Raw genomic sequence first — 21,418 nt, 5'->3', positions numbered from 1 at the left:
GCTGCTCTCCAACCCCTTTCCCCCCACCCAGCGTGTAGAGCCAGGGCTGCCTCGTCCCAGGGAGTCAGCGCTCCTCCTGGTTTAGCATCACGTGAGCACGTTGCTTTTTGATAGAACCTTCACATCTTTATTGGCATCATAGATGAAAACGTTACTGGTTCAAACAGGCCTGTGGAACCCCAGTAGCGGCACCGGGGCAACGCAGGGGCAACGGCCACCCCCAATGTTTGTTTGGGGGTTGTCATGGGACATTCTTAGGGTTTTAGGCTCTTGTGATGTCACGGGCCACCTCCCTCCCGGACCCCTATAAATACGGGGACCCGGAGCCCTGTACCTCTGTCCGTGTGCGACCTGCGCCTTGCCTGCCGGAGTCCGCTGTAGGAAGGAGCAACTTTTGGCTTTCCTCCCCGAGTGCGACGAGAGCTGTGGTGGAGAAGGATGGTTCCTTCTCCACCGAAGAGGCGTCGCCGGCGGGAGAGCAGCAGCGAGCCGGAGCCCGAACCCATGGAGGTGGATCCCGTTGAGAGCGACGTCGAGCCCATGGAGGTGGATCTGCCTCCAGAAGAGGAGCCGATGGAGGTGGATCCGCCTCCGCCGGCACCGGGCGGGCCCTATAAGATCATGCTCGCCCGTCGACGTCGCTGGCTCCGGGAACGGCGCTCCAGGGGCTCTCGCTTTTCATCTAGGCGTTGACAGGTCACCGTCCGCCTGAGAGCCCCAGCTGCTGCTCCCCGCCCCCCTTCCCGTCCCGTCCCGTCCCGAGACCCGTCCCGTCTTCTTTCCCTAACTCTGAGGAGAAGGGAAGGACCGGCGTCTGAGCCGCTGCGCCACGGCAACGAGCGGAGACAGAGTCCGAAGAGGAGGACAGGGCCGGGACTGGCGGCCATTGCGGGCGGAGCTGCTGCCAACGGCGGGAGGACTGAGAAGGGACCCGCGGCCTCCGGGCGGTGCCAGAGGAGCTCCAGAAGCGGCCGTTGCTGTGGGGAGCTGAAGGCCGAGCGTGGGACGCCAAGACCGAGGGACTGATCCGGGTGCTCCGTTAGGACTGTGCTTCCAGGAGGACAGCCGAGGAACGAGGGGAGGACGACGACCAAGGAACGTTGATGAATAAAATGGCAAACACGAGTCAAACGCCTCCTCTCCTTCTTGGTACCTGGGGGTGGGTCTGCTTTGGGCCTCCGCCGTCGGGTGCCGTGCGGGGTGAGGCCTCAGTGCTGGGGAGGGTCCCGGTGACAGGTCGCTGGGCGGTTTGATTTCACACCAAGCCTCGCTCCATCCACACGAGCGCTGTGGTGCCGCACGACGCGGCTCCCTCCCCTCGCGCGGTGCCGCCGCCCTCTCGGCCGCTCCCGCTCCGTGTGGTGCCGCTCCCTCAACACGCGGCGCTCTCGCTCTCGCTCTCGCGCTCTTGCCCGCCCCTGGCCCCGCCTCCCGCCGCTCCCATGGCGGCGGTACGTGCTGACGTCCGCCCTCGTGCAGCGTCTCGGCGCGGGTCGCGCGCGCGGCGTCGGTTCCCCAAGATGGCGGCGGCCAGCGGCAGCGCCCCGGGCTGCGGAGAGGCGGCGGCGGGCGGCAAGCGGGGCCCGCTCGGCATCCCCGAGGCCGTGTTCGTGGTGAGCGGCGGAGGCGGCGGGCGGCGGGGAGGCGCGGAGGCACGGACCCGCCGAGCGGTCCTCGATGCCGCGGGGAGCGGCGTGGCCCGGCCCTAGGCCCGCCGCGGGGTGCGGGGCCTCGCGTTGTTGTCCCGCGGCTCCCGGCCGGGTGACGGCGGTCGTTCCGCATCCTGGGCACGGCGGGTTGCGCGGGGCGGCGGCTGTGAGCGCTGCGTGGAAGGAGCTGCTCGGCCGCCGCGGCCGCAGCCTGCTGCTGGGAGCTGCCGCTCGGGGCGCTTGTCTCCGGCCTTCATCGCCTTCTCGTTCTGCCTTGAAGCGCCCTTTGGGTGGTTGGGCACTTTCTGCTCCGGCCTGCTGTGCGCATCTCCAGTTTCTCGGGTGCTTTGAGCGCAGCCCGGGCTGTGCCTTAACTCGGTGCCTCTTTGCAGCCTGACCGACTGGCATCCCAGCCCTTGTCTTTGAGAGATGCTCTCATCAGACCCCAAAGGGTCAGTGCAGAAGAGATCGCCTTCAGTGGCAGTGTTTGAGTGCTTAGATGTGCAAATTACAGCATACTTAACTTTATCCGATAGGAGAATGCATTAAGAAGCATTTAATGCTGATCTATTGCTCAAAGTGATGAAGTAGTAATGAGGGTGTGGACTTGAGAATCCCCATCCCTTATTGGACATGAAGGTGAGCGCAGTGACCAAGGATCAGGATAAGGCTGAGGTACTTAATGCCTTCTTTGCCTTAGTCTTTAAGACTAGTTGCTCCGTGGGCACACAGCCCCTTGTGCTGGAAGGTGGGGGTGGGGAGCAGAAAAGGCCCTGCATAATTCATGATGAGAGGGTTTTGAACCTGCTCTGAAAGCTGGACACTCACAAGCCCATGGGGTCAGACGGATGGCACTTCTCAGTGCCAGGGAAGGGGATGGGACAGATAATCTCCGGAGGCATCATGGATCAACTAATGGGCAACCAGGGGATCAAGCCCAGTCAGCATGGGTTCATGAATGGTAGGTTCAGTTTGACAAACCTGATTTCATTCTATGACAAGGTGACCTGCTTAGTGGATGAAGGTAAGGCTGTTGACGTGGTCTACCTGGACTGCAGTGAGAGCAGGGTTGGTCAATTCTCACTGATGACAGGTGACAGGACGAGGGGAAGTGGCCTCAAGTTGTGCAAGGGTGAGTTTAGGTTGGATATTGGAAAAAAATTCTTAACAGAAAGGGTTGTTAAGCACTTGAATAGGCTTCCAGGGTGTTGTTGAGTCACCATCCCTGGATGCGTTTAGAAACCGTTTGGATGTGGTGCTCAGGGACATGATTGAGCTGAGGGTTGTTAGTTAGGGTACTATGGTTGGGTACTGGCTTGTCCTGCAGGGCTTTCAGTGGCTCCCTGCTGCCTGCAGGAGGCTCCTCAGAAGACATGTTACTAGCACAAAGCTGCACTGCACTGTAAGCTGGCTTTCTCCCCTTGGCCTCTCTCTGCCATCATACAGCCTCAGGCTCAGCCTGACCCTTTTGCTTTGTCACTTTTATCCTAAGCAGCTCTAATGTGGCAGGCCAAAGAAGCGCCGTGCCTGCTTTACATATGACAATCTGAAGGTTAGCCCTGGTCCTTCACCTGTTGGGCATCATGTGGCATCGGTAGGACTGATGCTGCTGCTAACAAGGCACCAGTACATACAGCCGTGCAATACTCCTTTCACCTTTGATGCAGCTCTCTCTCTTGTAACACTGAGGGTTTTTTTCTCCCCTTCAAGGAAGATGTGGATTCTTTTATGAAACAGCCCGGAAACGAGTCAGCAGATGTCGTTCTAAAGAAGCTGGATGAGCAGTACCAGAAATATAAGTTTTTGGAACTTAATCTTGCTCAGAAGAAACGAAGGTAAGTCACGTTTGGGCAGAACTGGGAAATGTTTGGTGCGGTCCTATTTGTTTTTAATAGCATTGAATTAATTTCAATATCCCAAGAAATACAAAGCTAAGGGGCTGGGGAGGCTGTAAACCAGGTGTCTGTTCCTGTATTCATCTTTTAAACGTGCGTTTGTAAGCCCAGAAAGCTGTTTGTTCAGAGCATGGAGTTTTAAAAGGGAGGTTGAATTGTGTTAATAGAGCTCATGGCTTGTTTAGTAAATGTTGTGTCTGTGTAAAATAATAAACGATGACTGTTGTTAATCCACAGGCTAAAAGGTCAGATTCCCGAAATTAAACAGACATTAGAAATTTTAAAACACATGCAGAAGAAAAAGGTAAACTATTTTGAATATCTAACCAGTATGAGAAACGCTAAACTGCCTTTCCACCCTGACAGAACGCATTGCAAGAAATGTTTTGGAGAGCACACTTAATATCCCTTTATAAATAACAGAATTGTTGGAAAGGTATGTAGTACTTCTTGAAAGCTTGTTCAAAACCAGTAACGTTTGTAATGCAAGCTTCCCTTCTATAGCGTGTAGATTGCGGCTAAGCTTGGAGTTTAGCTCTTATAGAGATTTCCAAGCTGATTTTAAATACTTTAAAGAATGCTTTAGTCTCGGCACTTCAGTGTTGAAGTGGAAATACTTACAGTGTCACCCGAGCTAATGCTGTATCAATGGCCAAAAGCAGAACAGTGCACTCCTTACTGTATGTTTTGTCTCTTCTGTCAGTTTCCTGTGAAAATGGCAATGTTCAGTTTTATCATTTCTCTTCAGGAATCCACAAATCCAATGGAAACCCGATTTTTATTGGCAGATAATCTCTACTGAACTGGACTGAACTGTCGTTTTCCCCTGCCCACCATATGGCAATAGTGAAATTATTTTCCAAAAATAAGGAGGGTTGTGAATGATTTTATCCAATACTCAGAATTCCTGTCTCTAACAGGCTGACCACTGTGTGGCAGCTCTACCGTTTGGCTTTGTCTAGAGCATCTCACATGCAGTCATCTGTCCTGTCGTTCTTCCCTATGTGTGTACTCTGTATTCTTTCCTTTACTTCTGCATCTGCAAGGTCCTTTCTCGTCCTCAAATGGTTGTGTTGAGTCTCCACCTCATCTGGACATCTTTGACATGAAGCCAGTTGAAGAAGCTGTAAAATCTACTGCCCCTTTCATCAATGCTAGCTTGTCCTCCAGACACACAGTGGAACTATTTAGTGGTAAAAATCAAAACCAAAGCATCTCATTTCTTTGCAAGTGGAGATAATGCTACTGGTAAACGGGGTGGTGCAGTCTTTGTGTTGTTGGGACCAATCTGCTCTTTTTCTTAACAAATAAGAACAGTGTATTAGTTCCAGTAGTAAATGTGGTTCCTTAAACCTTTATTTCTTGAGTTCAATTTCCCCAGCCTAGACCACTGAAAACTGTCTTTTTGCTGGACTTTGACTGCAAACTGAAACTTGCTTTTGCTTTTGTAGTGGGGAGGGCAAGTTACTTTCACCGTTGAAACTTGCCACAGATCTCAAACTTTAAATGCAGACCTAAAGTTTAGAGCATTTTCTTCCCCTTTCTCTCTTAAGCTGATCTTTGCTTTGTTTTTTTCTTTTTGCCAAGATGACTTCAATGGCCGTAAGCCTTCCTATACCTCTGTGTATCATCCTCTGCCTGTTGATGGTAATTTCATCTCTTTATTTCTTTGACTGTTTTCACTGAAATGAGTGGCGTTATTTCATGGGTGTATCTGATTCCCCTGTACCCTTTTTATTTTTCAGGTTTCCCTCTTCATTCAGCTCCTCCAAGTGCCACCCCTTCAGCAATCAATGTGGACTTTGACGCCGTTTTTGGAGGAAAATCTACAGCACCGCAGTATAGGACTGCAAGGGGTAAAGGCTGCCTTATGATTAGTTTGCACCCTACAGGCAACACTGGTTTAACAAGTTAGTAGAATTGCTCTTGAGATGCGGAAGTTAGTTACTTAATACATTTGTAAGTTGATAACAAGCCATCAGTTTAATTGTAGTTATTTAAATTTAGCTCTGACCCGTCTCCTTCTGTCTACTGATCGTTTCCTCTTTCTTTTTGGGGGGACAACCTTTGGCCCTGTGGATGTCTCTTAACGGGTAAGCTTATGTTAATCTGTTTCAGTGCTCTGACTTCGGTGTTAATATTATTAACGCGGGTTAGTGAGCTCCCTCTAACTTCTCTGGGAGGCACTGTACTTAAAAGAATGCAAGAGTAGTTGTGGGTGTGCTTTGCTTTCAGAGTAACGTGAGTTCTGATCTCTTCTCTTGGGGCTGTTTTCTCCCAAAGTCCTTAGAAACATGTAGGAATGCTTCTGAACGTTCCAGATGCCAGCAGTACCGTGAAATTACTGCTGGCGGTTCCCAGAATGCCTCGAATGTGTCTTGAACTACTTTATTCTTGGGGTTCTTTCAGGGGGGTTCTGCCTACTTTGGAAATGCTGTCAGTTACTGCTGCAGCGTAACTGAAGGCTCTACCAGATAGGCAAAAAGCATTCCTTAAATCAAAGTGAAACAAAGCTTCTGCTTACCTCTTGGACGCTTCCAGCATGTTTTGCCTCAGTATGTAACAAATGTTTAACGTTGCTTAGGGTTCTCTGCCTCTCTGTCTTACAACAGATGACTTTATTGAGTTTGGTGTCGCTTTTGTTAAGAGTTGGTTTTCTGTTCTTTGTTTAGCTTTGAAATATCTAGACGATGTTTTGCAACCCACAGTACCACCACCAAGTCAAAGAGCCACCTCAGCCAACCAGCCAAGTGGAAAACTTTTGGCAAATGACCTCGATTCTTCACTTGCTAATCTTGTGGGGAGTAAGTGCCGAGCTTTTAACTTGTTTTCGGTAGCAAAATCAAACAAACAAGCAAATGATTTTTCTTCTCAAAAGTGAAAAAATATCTGGGGCTCACGTATCTATGTTTTTCCCACCTTCACAGATCTTGGCTTTGGAGGAACTCCATCCAAAAAGTAAGTGTGTCTGTCTATTTAGGATACGCCTACCTGACTCCTTAGTAGGCAGTAGCACAGTTTCGCAGCAATGGTGTGATAACAGTCTCAAATCAAAGTAATCTGATACCAAGGAGAGCGTTGGAGGAGTGAGTCTGTAGTCAGTGACCGTAACAATCGGCTTTAACATTTGAATTCATTTCATCTTGTAGCTGTGGTGCATGTGAGTATTTGTGAGTCACTTCAAAAGATCTTGCAGTTATATCAAATTCCTGTGAGCTATTGAACCTTACGGTATAAAAACGGTGGTGAGCTTTTAACCCAAAACAGAGCCCTTGGACTTCCTACTTGCTGCAGCAGAGAAATGTAAGGAGAGAATGAAATGCTTTAGTTTTTCTACTGCCCATAGATTTCAAATGCCTGCCTGATATGAGGAGTATTTTCCTGTGCTCTGTGACATTGTTGTTTTTGTTATTCTCTCTGGCTCTGTCTGAAAACTAATACCACAGTTTGCTTTCAGGTCTGATATGCAGTGGACCCAGCCTGCAGAGAAAAAACTTACTGGTGGGACAAACTGGCAAGCAAAAACGAGCACATCGACCACATGGAACCCTACTCCCTTACCCACGCTGCCACATATGGTAATTTCTTTACTGCTGGACTCGCTCTTTGTTCCAGGAAATGGTTCTGCCCTGCAATTGGAAAAGAATAGCAAAACCTGCTTGGGACAAGAGTTGGGGGGGGGGAATCTGCACTTCCCAAACTCAAGAAAGTGTGTTGCAGTGTATTGCCAAGTACTGGAGAGGTCCAAGCGTTGCAGCTTGGCCAGTGGCATTTGTAGTAATGCTCAAATTCATGCATAGTGTTTGGCCTCCTTCATCAAACGGTGCCTTACCCAGCACTCCCTTAGTAAGATCATTACCTCTACCAAACTGGACAGAGCAATATGGAGGGCATGCATCACCACGTCTACATACATAACGTGAGAAAACTGATTGCCAGCTTGAGATGCTTGTCATTCTTTTGTCATATATTTTGTGGTGTGTTGCCGACATCAGAAACGTGGTATGTGAGCAGCACCTGGCTGCAGTATATTGAGATCTGCCTGAACGTAGTAAGTTTTACCTTTGCCGGAGATCTCGTCAAGGAAAGCCTCCTAGGCCAGGATCCTTGCCAAGTTAACAGGCGCTGCTTGTAACTGATGGTACTGCCCTTGAGCTTCCCTGTGCTCTGTCTTAAATAAGCAAGTTGAGCATAGATAGTTGTAGTGTTAGATTGGAATCTGTCTCCCTTGGTTAGAATATCCAATCTGAATACCTCCTTGCACAATTTTCTGTCCTTGCTCCTTTTGCTGTACCAGATCCGAGGATGTTATTCTAGACATATAAGTCACTTCTAGTGGATGTTGGTTGTAGTAATTGCTTGTAAAATGTTTTGTATGTCTGACCAGTAGGCACAGACTTATCTAATATACACTGCAATTTTCTTGATTGAAGGTGCCTGCTCCAGTTGCATACCCAGTGACTACGCCTCAAGTGCCTGTCTATGGAATGGTAAGAACTGTGACAGCCTTCTGTCCCTGAAAACCCAGGTGTCTGGCATTTGTGGCAGGCTCAAACAGCCCTGTGACTTGCATATTACTTCATCAAGTTAATAGTATGTGGAATCAGATGGCTTTGTCACCACGTACTTGGAAGAGGTGGTATTAAATCTCGGACAGGAAGATTATTTAAAAGCTCTGCTATGTGTGTCGCAGACACATCTCCCCACTTATTTTCTACTGTGTTTACGATGCAGAGAGATATCGCTTCTAAAACTAGTTTTAATTTATGTATCACGTTTGTTTGGATTTGTTGCTTTATTTTTGTCTCCCAGCAGGTACCTCCTCAGATTGGAGCTGCTCCCTTGATGGCACCCCAGTCAGTGATATATACGCAGCCTGGTCTAAGGCCGACAAATCCTTTTGCGCCCGTTTCTGGAACACAGGTGAACTGATCTTTTTAAATGAAAGACCACACTGAAACTTGAGTCTGAGTGAAAGCAACTCTGTGTACCTTGAAGGGCTGCCGATGCATTTCTGCATCTGAAAGCGAGGGGTTCTTCAGTCAGAGGCATTTCTTACCAGTTTTTGCTGGTGATAAAGCAAATTCGGCAGGTGGGAAGATGCAATTGTAGGAAGGAAAGCTTAGAACTGTTGTGGTTTTCACTGTGTCAGTGTTAGGAAAATGGGAATGGCAATGGCACATAGACTCCCTTGGATGTTAGCTGGATACTTGGGTTAGCCTTACTGGTTAAAGGAGCGAGGAAACCTGTGTGGTGGGGAGGTAAAAAGGGATGGATGAGCGATGGTTCAAGCTGAAAGAATTGTTATTCAGATATGCTAGTCTTAGTGTTCTTTGGGGAAAAAAGCCAACTTGCAGGTAACTGGGCATGTGAATAGATGTAGAGTTCTGAATCTGTGTGCTATGTAAGCAGCATTAACATATAATCCCTGTTTCACAGATACAGTTCATGTAGAGCCGCCAAAGCCTCAAGATGCGAGAACAACCAAATACTGGTAAAACAAAAGAAGGAAATCTTTCTGTGATTTCTGTATTCCTGGACAGGGCGACTGTTTCTCCCCTGTGCAATGTAATATTGTTTTGAATTGCCGTGCTTTAGGGCTTCTTGTTTATAACAGTCACTGCTGTGTGAAAAGGTGTTGTTCACCAATTTTGAGATTGCTCGGCAGAAAACTGTGTTCTCGGAGGTTGAAGGTTGACTTGGAAGACACAATCTGGATTCTTATCTTCAGAGCTGAGAAGGTTCCACGATTGCTTTGCAGCCTGGTTTGTCAGTGAATTGTGTTAAGAAATGAACGGAGAACGTCAATTCTCTCTGTGAGGTGGCTGTTGTAATCAAGACACAACTCAAAGCTGAGCAATAGCATTTTTGTACACTTAAAGAAATACTCTGATAGAGTAATATTTGTGTTATCCGAAGGCCAATATTGTGTGGAATCAGACAGCTCTGACATTAGAATAGCTGAGGGTGATCTACAGCCTTTCTAATGTGAGTTTTAAATGCTGTGAATCAACAAGATCTCTGCATATTCAGAGATGCAGAGAGTCAAAAAAGCAATTGCACCGCTGGGATGCCAGAGTTACACGGCTAGTTGAAAGCACAGCTAGTAGAAAGAGCCTGGCTCTGGCGTGAGCTGCTGTAGGGCAGGGGGTACAAGCATGTCACAGATCAGTGTGGGCAGCCTCCAACAGGTGACAGCAGGCACACTTCTGCCGAGTGTCTTCTCCACAGAGGGCATCTTTCACAGCTGAAAGGAGAGTAGATCCTGTTACAGCGAATGTAGATCCCCCCAACAGCAGCAAACGGGAGCAGTTCAGAGCTCTGGTTGCTGGCTACAGAAGAGGCAGGCTGTCCAATTTGGAAGGGCGAGGGGAGGAGGCGCCCACTAAAAAGCCCTTCCTTTTGAACTCACAGATGTTTTAGAAAGCGAGCTTTGCCATAATGCTGGTGTTTCAGAACTGGCAGTTTTACAGAAATGGTCTTGCTCTGGTGAAGTGCTTGTGCTCCTTTTCTGAAACAAGAATCTTGCAACCAGAATAAAAGGAATGATTTTTAACTATGTAAATATGTGCAGACTTGTAAATAAGGTTTTCTTTCATGCTGCGGTAATCTTTTTCTTCTGTAGTATTTTCAAGAAAAAAAAAAAGAAAAAAAGCTTTCTTAAGAAATAGAGGCTGTGAGAGGAATACCTTGTATGTGAACTAATTCCTGAAGTGTGCTGTTGCTGATGGGGCAGTTGTCTGCACTTCTAGCACTTCCTGCATATTTAAGTCTTTCTCCAAAGTTTAGGTGGGCTATGAAAATGCTGCCTTGTATTTTTCTTTGTCCCATGAAAAGTGATAGCATGTTGCAAAAAGAAAATGGGGGGGGAGAGAAATGGTCAACTAATGGGTGAATGGAATAGGGAGCAGAATGCACGGAAAACCTCTCCTATCAAAATTCTACAAATGATAAATGGGAAAGGTGGATTTTCAAAACAATGTCAGTCTTCTGCTTTTATACCCTCAGTGGCCTCGAGCGTACTGTGTAGTTAATCTGAGTGTAACTGACAACAGAACTGCAGGAGTCTGACCCGCTATAAATGTGGATAGGCCTGGAAGTCCCCTCAGTCTGTCCTTTGGAGAAGAACTTGGAAGAGCAACACGTTCCACATGGTGGAAAGGAGCTTTCTCCTTGACCGAGTGCTTAATTAATTCCCTGGTGCACAGAAGAAATGCTACAGAAACACACTTGTCAAGTGAAACAGTTAAAAAATAATTAAATGAAAACAACAGCAGAAGAGGAAAACACAGCAGGCCTTGAATTTGTAGCCGCTAAGTTACTGACTTAACCTGGTATACTGCAGTTCTGCTGTTTCAGTTTGAATCACAGAAGAGCTTTCCTCCAGCTCTCTTGGGCTGAACAATGGTACGCTTTAAAGGCAGTGAGTTCTGCAATGCCTGTACTTACCCTCTGAGCGATGAGGGACAGATGCCACTGAGAAGGGATCCCTGCGCTGAGGAGGCTGTTTCTTTAGGAGGTGGGTACTTCCTTGCATATATCCAGCATGGAACAGTCTTGAGTTCAAACTCGCAGTGTTTCTAGTAAGAATTGATGGAGATGCAAGTGCTGAAGCACCAGGAGTTGCTGGAGGAAAGAACCATTTTGGTATTCAAATCTGCAAATCTGTACGTGTGATCATTTGTACATGTACTGGCAGCTGGGAAGAGAGAAGAGCTCGCAGTTACTCGGCAGATGTCTTCGATCTGTTGGTATTTACATTAAAGGAACCGCTCGGTGCTGCGGTCCTTAAAGAGATGGCAGTAACTTCTGCAGCTGCAGCGAGAGTTGTACCGTCAGCTCTTTGGTCCATCTGAAACGTGTACCCTCGCCATTGCTCACGCTTTGTCCTTTCCCAAACGTTTGCCCAGAATTTCTCTTGGGAGCGATGGCGCAGCAGGCGTTGAAGTAGCTTCTTCCTCCCCAACCCCTCCACTATTTACTTAGTAGGTCTTGTTTTGTACGTGACATTCTTCCCCAAAACAGGTTTGTGCCTTTACTGGTTATTTATTGAAAAGGACCTACTGTGCTTTACGCTGTTGAGGTTTTTCTCCAATGTATTCTTGTACGGCTGTTCCTGTATGTGAGTTGCTTCATTTTCTGAGGACATACTGTCCGCAAACAGGAGGGGAATCTAATAGAAAAAGTATTGAGGGTTTGTGTTTTACCAGCTTCTTTTCTTTAAGGAAAAAAAATGAAGCCGAAGCCCAAGGTTGGCTGTGGGCTCTGTTGATATTTTGACTGTGGGACTTCACAACTTGTCAATTGTTTTGTTTTCTTTACGATTGCTGCTCATATCCAATCGTTAGAAATGTTTTGACAAATAAACTTTGGCACACGGGAGGCGCGTGTGTGTGTGTGAGGTGTGTGAGGCTGTTCCTTGAAGCGTTCTGAGACCCGAGGGTTTCCGTGGTCCTCACAGCCGCTGAGTCTCCTGCTTTTCTGTGTTTGCATTGAATGCAGCGTTGTGCCTTACTCAAGTCGCCCTCGTGGCAGGGGCAGAGGAGGAGACGGCTCAGAGCTGGGGGCCCCAACATGGCGGTTCTGAGAGCCTGCTCAGATTCAACGTGCTGCCAACCAGAACCCCCTGATCCCTTTCTGCACAGCTGCTCTCCAACCCCTTTCCCCCCACCCAGCGTGTAGAGCCAGGGCTGCCTCGTCCCAGGGAGTCAGCGCTCCTCCTGGTTTAGCATTATGTGAGCACGTTGCTTTTTGATAGAACCTTCACATCTTTATTGGCATCATAGATGAAAACGTTACTGGTTCAAACAGGCCTGTGGAAGCCCAGTAGCGGCACCGGGGCAACGCAGGGGCAACGGCCACCCCCAATGTTTGTTTGGGGGTTGTCATGGGACATTCTTAGGGTTTTAGGCTCTTGTGATGTCACGGGCCACCTCCCTCCCGGACCCCTATAAATACGGGGACCCGGAGCCCTGTACCTCTGTCCGTGTGCGACCTGCGCCTTGCCTGCCGGAGTCCGACCTAGGAAGGAGCAACTTTTGGATTTCCTCCCCGAGAGCGACGAGAGCTGTGGTGGAGAAGGATGGTTCCTTCTCCACCGAAGAGGCGTCGCCGGCGGGAGAGCAGCAGCGAGCCGGAGCCCGAACCCATGGAGGTGGACCCCGTTGAGAGCGACGTCGAGCCCATGGAGGTGGATCTGCCTCCAGAAGAGGAGCCGATGGAGGTGGATCCGCCTCCGCCGGCACCGGGCGGGCCCTATAAGATCATGCTCGCCCGTCGACGTCGCTGGCTCCGGGAACGGCGCTCCAGGGGCTCTCGCTTTTCATCTAGGCGTTGACAGGTCACCGTCCGCCTGAGAGCCCCAGCTGCTGCTCCCCGCCCCCCTTCCCGTCCCGTCCCGTCCCGAGACCCGTCCCGTCTTCTTTCCCTAACTCTGAGGAGAAGGGAAGGACCGGCGTCTGAGCCGCTGCGCCACGGCAACGAGCGGAGACAGAGTCCGAAGAGGAGGACAGGGCCGGGACTGGCGGCCATTGCGGGCGGAGCTGCTGCCAACGGCGGGAGGACTGAGAAGGGACCCGCGGCCTCCGGGCGGTGCCAGAGGAGCTCCAGAAGCGGCCGTTGCTGTGGGGAGCTGAAGGCCGAGCGTGGGACGCCAAGACCGAGGGACTGATCCGGGTGCTCCGTTAGGACTGTGCTTCCAGGAGGACAGCCGAGGAACGAGGGGAGGACGACGACCAAGGAACGTTGATGAATAAAATGGCAAACACGAGTCAAACGCCTCCTCTCCTTCTTGGTACCTTCTTGGGGGTGGGTCTGCTTTGGGCCTCCGCCGTCGGGTGCCGTGCGGGGTGAGGCCTCAGTGCAGGGGAGGGTCCCGGTGACAGGTCGCTGGGCGGTTTGATTTCACACCAAGCCTCGCTCCATCCACACGAGCGCTGTGGTGCCGCACGACGCGGCTCCCTCCCCTCGCGCGGTGCCGCCGCCCTCTCGGCCGCTCCCGCTCCGTGTGGTGCCGCTCCCTCAACACGCGGCGCTCTCGCTCTCGCTCTCGCGCTCTTGCCCGCCCCTGGCCCCGCCTCCCGCCGCTCCCATGGCGGCGGTACGTGCTGACGTCCGCCCTCGTGCAGCGTCTCGGCGCGGGTCGCGCGCGCGGCGTCGGTTCCCCAAGATGGCGGCGGCCAGCGGCAGCGCCCCGGGCTGCGGAGAGGCGGCGGCGGGCGGCAAGCGGGGCCCGCTCGGCATCCCCGAGGCCGTGTTCGTGGTGAGCGGCGGAGGCGGCGGGCGGCGGGGAGGCGCGGAGGCACGGACCCGCCGAGCGGTCCTCGATGCCGCGGGGAGCGGCGTGGCCCGGCCCTAGGCCCGCCGCGGGGTGCGGGGCCTCGCGTTGTTGTCCCGCGGCTCCCGGCCGGGTGACGGCGGTCGTTCCGCATCCTGGGCACGGCGGGTTGCGCGGGGCGGCGGCTGTGAGCGCTGCGTGGAAGGAGCTGCTCGGCCGCCGCGGCCGCAGCCTGCTGCTGGGAGCTGCCGCTCGGGGCGCTTGTCTCCGGCCTTCATCGCCTTCTCGTTCTGCCTTGAAGCGCCCTTTGGGTGGTTGGGCACTTTCTGCTCCGGCCTGCTGTGCGCATCTCCAGTTTCTCGGGTGCTTTGAGCGCAGCCCGGGCTGTGCCTTAACTCGGTGCCTCTTTGCAGCCTGACCGACTGGCATCCCAGCCCTTGTCTTTGAGAGATGCTCTCATCAGACCCCAAAGGGTCTGTGCAGAAGAGATCGCCTTCAGTGGCAGTGTTTGAGCGCTTAGATGTACACATTAGAGCATACTTAACTTTATCCGATAGGAGAATGCATTAAGAAGCATTTAGTGCTGATCTATTGCTCAAAGTGACAAAATAATAATGAGAGTGTGGACTTGAGAATCCCCATCCCTTATTGGACAGAGTACAGAACAAGTAATCTGAAAGTTCTGAACATTATTAAATTTAAACTGCAGACCTAAGTTTTAGAATACTTTCTGTACTTCCTTCCATTTTCTCCCCTAAGCTGATCTTTGGATTTTTCATTTATTTATTTATTTATTTTCCCACCAAGATGACTTCAGTGGTCATAAATCTACCTATACCTTGTGTATCATGCTCTGACAAGCCACAAAGCACCTTCGTATTTTGTGTGCAATTTCTGGAAAGAATAAAAACTGCCAGCCAACACCTTCTGTGGTGTAGGTACTGAACCTGTATGCCCAGCAAAGGCCATGCCTGCAGCCTGCCTGAAATAATGACTCTGAATTCATTTCTGAAATGAATTGACTGTTTTTTAGGCACAGCACTCCTTATAGCCTTGTTTGTTCAAAAGATTTATCAGGAGAGGTGTGTCAAATGCCTTAAACACTGAAACAAGGCAGTGAAGTGTTGGTATTTCCATAGGCAGAATTGATGCTTTGTAGTGCCGTATTAGATTGCTAGATTTATGAAGCCAAAGATGTAATACACGAACTGAACTGTCATTTTCCCCTGCCCACCATATGGTGATAGTGAAATTATTTTCCAAAAATAAGGAGGGTTGTGAATGATTTTATCCAATACTCAGAATTCCTGTCTCTACCAGGCTGACCACTGTGTGGCAGCTCTACCGTTTGGCTTTGTCTAGAGCATCTCACATGCAGTCATCTGTCCTGTCGTTCTTCCCTATGTGTGTACTCTGTATTCTTTCCTTTACTTCTGCATCTGCAAGGTCCTTTCTCGTCCTCAAATGGTTGTGTTGAGTCTCCACCTCATCTGGACATCTTTGACATGAAGCCAGTTGAAGAAGCTGTAAAATCTACTGCCCCTTTCATCAATGCTAGCTTGTCCTCCAGACACACAGTGGAACTATTTAGTGGTAAAAATCAAAACCAAAGCATCTCATTTCTTTGCAAGTGGAGATAATGCTACTGGTAAACGGGGTGGTGCAGTCTTTGTGTTGTTGGGACCAATCTGCTCTTTTTCTTAACAAATAAGAACAGTGTATTAGTTCCAGTAGTAAATGTGGTTCCTTAAACCTTTATTTCTTGAGTTCAATTTCCCCAGCCTAGACCACTGAAAACTGTCTTTTTGCTGGACTTTGACTGCAAACTGAAACTTGCTTTTGCTTTTGTAGTGGGGAGGGCAAGTTACTTTCACTGTTGAAACTTGCCACAGATCTCAAACTTTAAATGCAGACCTAAAGTTTAGAGCATTTTCTTCCCCTTTCTCTCTTAAGCTGATCTTTGCTTTGTTTTTTTCTTTTTGCCAAGATGACTTCAATGGCCGTAAGCCTTCCTATACCTCTGTGTATCATCCTCTGCCTGTTGATGGTAATTTCATCTCTTTATTTCTTTGACTGTTTTCACTGAAATGAGTGGCGTTATTTCATGGTGTATCTGATTCCCCTGTACCCTTTTTATTTTTCAGGTTTCCCTCTTCATTCAGCTCCTCCAAGTGCCACCCCTTCAGCAATCAATGTGGACTTTGATGCCGTTTTTGGAGGAAAATCTACAGCACCGCAGTATAGGACTGCAAGGGGTAAAGGCTGCCTTATGATTAGTTTGCACCCTACAGGGAACACTGGTTTAACAAGTTTGTAGAATTGCTCTTGAGATGCGGAAGTTAGTTACTTAATACATTTGTAAGTTGATAACAAGCCATCAGTTTAATTGTAGTTATTTAAATTTAGCTCTGACCCGTCTCCTTCTGTCTACTGATCGTTTCCTCTTTCTTTTTGGGGGGACAACCTTTGGCCCTGTGGATGTCTCTTAACGGGTAAGCTTATGTTAATCTGTTTCAGTGCTCTGACTTCGGTGTTAATATTATTAACGCGGGTTAGTGAGCTCCCTCTAACTTCTCTGGGAGGCACTGTACTTAAAAGAATGCAAGAGTAGTTGTGGGTGTGCTTTGCTTTCAGAGTAACGTGAGTTCTGATCTCTTCTCTTGGGGCTGTTTTCTCCCAAAGTCCTTAGAAACATGTAGGAATGCTTCTGAACGTTCCAGATGCCAGCAGTACCGTGAAATTACCGCTGGCGGTTCCAAGAATGCCTCGAGTCTGTCTTGAACTACTTTATTCTTGGGGTTCTTTCAGGGGGGTTCTGCCTACTTTGGAAATGCTGTCAGTTACTGCTGCAGCGTAACTGAAGGCTCTACCAGATAGGCAAAAAGCATTCCTTAAATCAAAGTGAAACAAAGCTTCTGCTTACCTCTTGGACGCTTCCAGCATGTTTTGCCTCAGTATGTAACAAATGTTTAACGTTGCTTAGGGTTCTCTGCCTCTCTGTCTTACAACAGATGACTTTATTGAGTTTGGTGTCGCTTTTGTTAAGAGTTGGTTTTCTGTTCTTTGTTTAGCTTTGAAATATCTAGACGATGTTTTGCAACCCACAGTACCACCACCAAGTCAAAGAGCCACCTCAGCCAACCAGCCAAGTGGAAAAATTTTGGCAAATGACCTCAATTCTTCACTTGCTAATCTCGTGGGGAGTAAGTGCCGAGCTTTTAACTTGTTTTCGGTAGCAAAATCAAACAAACAAGCAAATGATTTTTCTTCTCCAATTTAAAAAAATATCTGGGGTTCACGTATCTATGTTTTTCCCACCTTCACAGATCTTGGCTTTGGAGGAACTCCATCCAAAAAGTAAGTGTGTCTGTCTATTATATATATATTGTATATATACACCTACCTGACTCCATAGTAGGCAGTAGCACAGTTTCGCAGCAATGGTGTGATAACAGTCTCAAATCAAAGTACTCTGATACCAAGGAGAGCGTTGGAGGAGTGAGTCTGTAGTCAGTGACCGTAACAATCGGCTTTAACATTTGAATTCATTTCATCTTGTAGCTGTGGTGCATGTGAGTATTTTTGAGTCACTTCAAAAGATCTTGCAGTTATATCAAATTCCTGTGAGCTATTGAACCTTACGGTATAAAAACGGTGGTGAGCTTTTAACCCAAAACAGAGCCCTTGGACTTCCTACTTGCTGCAGCAGAGAAATGTAAGGAGAGAATGAAATGCTTTAGTTTTTCTACTACCCATAGATTTCAAATGTCTCCCTGATTTGAGGAGTGTTTTCCTGTACTCTGTGACATTGTTGTTTTTGTTATTCTCTCTGGCTCTGTCTGAAAACTAATACCACAGTTTGCTTTCAGGTCTGATATGCAGTGGAACCAGCCCGCAGAGAAAAAACTTACTGGTGGGACAAACTGGCAAGCAAAAACGAGCACATCGACCACATGGAACCCTACTCCCTTACCCACGCTGCCACATATGGTAATTTCTTTACTGATGGATTCACTCTTTGTTCCAGGAAATGGTTCTGCCCTGCGTGAATCAATTGGAAAAGAATAGCAAAACCTGCTTGGGACAAGAGTTGGGGGGGGGGGAATCTGCACTTCCCAAACTCAAGAAAGTGTGTTGCAGTGTATTGCCAAGTACTGGAGAGGTCCAAGCGTTGCAGTTTGGCCAGTGGCATTCGTAGTAATGCTCAAATTCATGCATAGTGTTTGGCCTCCTTCATCAAACGGTGCCTTACCCAGCACTCCCTTAGTAAGATCATTACCTCTACCAAACTGGACAGAGCAATATGGAGGGCATGCATCACCACATCTACGTACGTAACGTGATAAAACTGATTGCCAGCTTGAGATGCTTGTCATTCTTTTGTCATATATTCTGTGGTGAATTGCCAACATCAGAAACGTGGTATGTGAGCAGAACCTGGCTGCAGTATATTGAGATCTGCCTGAACGTAGTAAGTTTTACCTTTGCCGGAGATCTCGTCAAGGAAAGCCTCCTAGGCCAGGATCCTTGCCAAGTTAACAGGCACTGCTTGTAACTGATGATACTGCCCTTGAGCTTCCATGTGCTCTGTCTTAAATAAGCGAGTTGAGCATAGATAGTTGTAGTGTTAGATTGGAATTTGTCTCCCTTGGTTAGAATATCCAATCTGAATACGTCCTTGCACAATTTTCTGTCCTTGCTCCTTTTGCTGTACCAGAACCGAGTATGTTATTCTAGACATATAAGTCACTTTCTAGTGGATGTTGGTTGTAGTAATTGCTTGTAAAATGTTTTGTATGTCTGACCAGTAGGCACAGTCTTATCTAATATACACTGCAATTTTCTTGATTGAAGGTGCCTGCTCCAGTTGCATACCCAGTGACTACGCCTCAAGTGCCTGTCTATGGAATGGTAAGAACTGTGACAGCCTTCTGTCCCTGAAAACCCAGGTGTCTGGCATTTGTGGCAGGCTCAAACAGCCCTGTGACTTGCATGCTACTTTATCAAGTTAATAGTATGTGGAATCAGATGGCTTTGTCACCACGTACTTGGAAGAGGTGGTATTAAATCTCGGACAGGAAGATTATTTAAAAGCTCTGCTATGTGTGTTGCAGACACATCTCCCCACTTATTTTCTACAATGTTTACGATGCAGAGAGATATCGCTTCTAAAACTAGTTTTAATTTTTGTATCACCTTTGTTTGGATTTGTTGGTTTATTTTTGTCTCCCAGCAGGTACCTCCTCAGATTGGAGCTGCTCCCTTGATGGCACCCCAGTCAGCGATATATACGCAGCCTGGTCTAAGGCCGACAAATCCTTTTGCGCCCGTTTCTGGAACACAGGTGAACTGTTCTTTTTAAATGAAAGACCACACTGAAACTTGAGTCTGAGTGAAAGCAACTCTGTGTACCTTGAAGGGCTGCCGATGCATTTCTGCATCTGAAAGCGAGGGGTTCTTCAGTCAGAGGCATTTCTTACCAGTTTTTGCTGGTGATAAAGCAAATTCGGCAGGTGGGAAGATGCAATTGTAGGAAGGAAAGTAAAGCTTAGAACTGTTGTGTCACTGTGTCAGTGTTAGGAAAAGGGGAATGGCAATGGCACATAGACTTCCTTGGATGTTAGCTGGATACTTGGGTTAGCCTTACTGGTTAAAGGAGTGAGGAAACCTGTGTGGTGGGGAGGTAAAAAGGGATGGATGAGCGATGGTTCAAGCTGAAAGAATTGTTATTCAGATATGCTAGTCTTAGTGTTCTTTGGGGAAAAAAGCCAACTTGCAGGTAACTGAGCATGTGAATAGATGTAGAGTTCTGAATCTGTGTGCTATGTAAGCAGCATTAACATATAATCCCTGTTTCACAGATACAGTTCATGTAGAGCCGCCAAAGCCTCAAGATGCGAGAACAACCAAATACTGGTAAAACAAAAGAAGGAAATCTTTCTGTGATTTCTGTATTCCTGGACAGGGCGACTGTTTCTCCCCTGTGCAATGTAATATTGTTTTGAATTGCCGTGCTTTAGGGCTTCTTGTTTATAACAGTCACTGCTGTGTGAAAAGGTGTTTTTCACCAATTTTGAGATTGCTCGGCAGAAAACTGTGTTCTCGGAGGTTGAAGGTTGACTTGGAAGACACAATCTGGATTCTTATCTTCAGAGCTGAGAAGGTTCCACGATTGCTTTGCAGCCTGGTTCGTCAGTGAATTGTGTTAAGAAATGAACGGAGAATGTCAATTCTCTCTGTGAGGTGGCTGTTGTAATCAAGACACAACTCAAAGCTGAGCAATAGCATTTTTGTACACTTAAAGAAATACTCTGATAGAGTAATATTTGTGTTATCCGAAGGCCAATATTGTGTGGAATCAGACAGCTCTGACATTAGAATAGCTGAGGGTGATCTACAGCCTTTCTAATGTGAGTTTTAAATGCTGTGAATCAACAAGATCTCTGCATATTCAGAGATGCAGAGAGTCAAAAAAGCAATTGCACCGCTGGGATGCCAGAGTTACACGGCTAGTTGAAAGCACAGCTAGTAGAAAGAGCCTGGCTCTGGCGTGGGCTGCTGTAGGGCAGGGAGTACAAGCATGTCACAGATCAGTGTGGGCAGCCTCCAACAGGTGACAGCAGGCACACTTCTGCCGAGTGTCTTCTCCACAGAGGGCATCTTTCACAGCTGAAAGGAGAGTAGATCCTGTTACAGCGAATGTAGATCCCCCCCAACAGCAGCAAACGGGAGCAGTTCAGAGCTCTGGTTGCTAGCTACAGAAGAGGTAGGCTGTCCAATTTGGAAGGGCGAGGGGAGGAGGCGCCCACTAAAAAGCCCTTCCTTTTGAACTCACCGATGTTTTAGAAAGCGAGCTTTGCCATAATGCTGGTGTTTCAGAACTGGCACTTTTACAGAAATGGTCTTGCTCTGGTGAAGTGCTTGTGCTCCTTTTCTGAAACAAGAATCTTGCAACCAGAATAAAAGGAATGATTTTTAACTATGTAAATATGTGCAGACTTGTAAATAAGGTTTTATTTCATGCTGCGGTAATCTTTTTCTTCTGTAGTATTTTCAAGGAAAAAAAAAAAAGAAAAAAAGCTTTCTTAAGAAATAGAGGCTGTGAGAGGAATACCTTGTATGTGAACTAATTCCTGAAGTGTGCTGTTGCTGATGGGGCAGTTGTCTGCACTTCTAGCACTTCCTGCATATTTAAGTCTTTCTCCAAAGTTCAGGTGGGCTATGAAAATGCTGCCTTGTATTTTTCTTTGTCCCATGAAAAGTGATAGCATGTTGCAAAAAGAAAACGGGGGGGGAGGGAAATGGTCAACTAATGGGTGAATGGAATAGGGAGCAGAATGCACGGAAAACCTCTCCTATCAAAATTCTACAAATGATAAATGGGAAAGGTGGATTTTCAAAACAATGTCAGTCTTCTGCTTTTATACCCTCAGTGGCCTCGAGCGTACTGTGTAGTTAATCTGAGTGTAACTGACAACAGAACTGCAGGAGTCTGACCCGCTATAAATGTGGATAGGCCTGGAAGTCCCCTCAGTCTGTCCTTTGGAGAAGAACTTGGAAGAGCAACACGTTCCACATGGTGGAAAGGAGCTTTCTCC

General features: G+C 48.0%; 2 protein-coding genes across 2 annotated transcripts; both read left to right on the top strand.

Annotated features, from left to right (window-relative positions):
* Positions 1 to 438: 438 nt before the first annotated feature.
* Positions 439 to 10,109, top strand: LOC146760989 (uncharacterized). Its single transcript, XM_085547734.1, has 14 exons — positions 439 to 667; positions 764 to 947; positions 1,058 to 1,223; positions 1,266 to 1,613; positions 3,360 to 3,484; positions 3,782 to 3,848; positions 5,132 to 5,191; positions 5,290 to 5,400; positions 6,253 to 6,348; positions 6,472 to 6,502; positions 7,002 to 7,122; positions 7,978 to 8,034; positions 8,357 to 8,467; positions 8,984 to 10,109. Exons 1-12 carry the CDS (start codon positions 439 to 441, stop codon positions 8,003 to 8,005), a joined length of 1,566 nt encoding a protein of 521 aa, XP_085403860.1. The 3' UTR covers positions 8,006 to 8,034; positions 8,357 to 8,467; positions 8,984 to 10,109.
* A 2,583-nt stretch (positions 10,110 to 12,692) lies between these two features.
* LOC146760988 (phosphatidylinositol-binding clathrin assembly protein-like) lies at positions 12,693 to 20,808 on the top strand. Its single transcript, XM_085547733.1, has 13 exons — positions 12,693 to 12,844; positions 12,983 to 13,135; positions 13,246 to 13,392; positions 13,672 to 13,805; positions 15,267 to 15,413; positions 15,808 to 15,867; positions 15,965 to 16,075; positions 16,892 to 17,023; positions 17,147 to 17,177; positions 17,690 to 17,810; positions 18,675 to 18,731; positions 19,054 to 19,164; positions 19,682 to 20,808. The coding sequence occupies exons 1-13, from the start codon at positions 12,693 to 12,695 to the stop codon at positions 19,694 to 19,696; spliced, it is 1,371 nt and encodes a 456-aa protein (XP_085403859.1). The 3' UTR covers positions 19,697 to 20,808.
* Positions 20,809 to 21,418: the final 610 nt, after the last annotated feature.

Source organism: Coturnix japonica, chromosome 4, assembly GCF_054131305.1.
Source record: "Coturnix japonica strain WE chromosome 4, WE-NBRP24, whole genome shotgun sequence".
Classification (NCBI taxonomy): domain Eukaryota; kingdom Metazoa; phylum Chordata; class Aves; order Galliformes; family Phasianidae; genus Coturnix; species Coturnix japonica.
Note: the sequence above shows the minus strand (reverse complement) of the source record. Positions and strands in the feature narration are given on the sequence as shown.

Coding starts and splice junctions, on each gene's coding strand:
- LOC146760989 (XM_085547734.1), top strand. CDS start 439: ATGGTTCCTTCTCCACCGAAGAGGCGTCGCCGGCGGGAGAGCAGCAGC. Junction 948..1,057: donor GGACCCGCGGCCTCCGGGCG/GTGCCAGAGGAG, acceptor CTGTGCTTCCAG/GAGGACAGCCGAGGAACGAG. Junction 3,849..5,131: donor AACACATGCAGAAGAAAAAG/GTAAACTATTTT, acceptor CTTTTTGCCAAG/ATGACTTCAATGGCCGTAAG.
- LOC146760988 (XM_085547733.1), top strand. CDS start 12,693: ATGGAGGTGGACCCCGTTGAGAGCGACGTCGAGCCCATGGAGGTGGAT. Junction 16,076..16,891: donor GCAGTATAGGACTGCAAGGG/GTAAAGGCTGCC, acceptor TTCTTTGTTTAG/CTTTGAAATATCTAGACGAT. Junction 17,178..17,689: donor GGAGGAACTCCATCCAAAAA/GTAAGTGTGTCT, acceptor GTTTGCTTTCAG/GTCTGATATGCAGTGGAACC.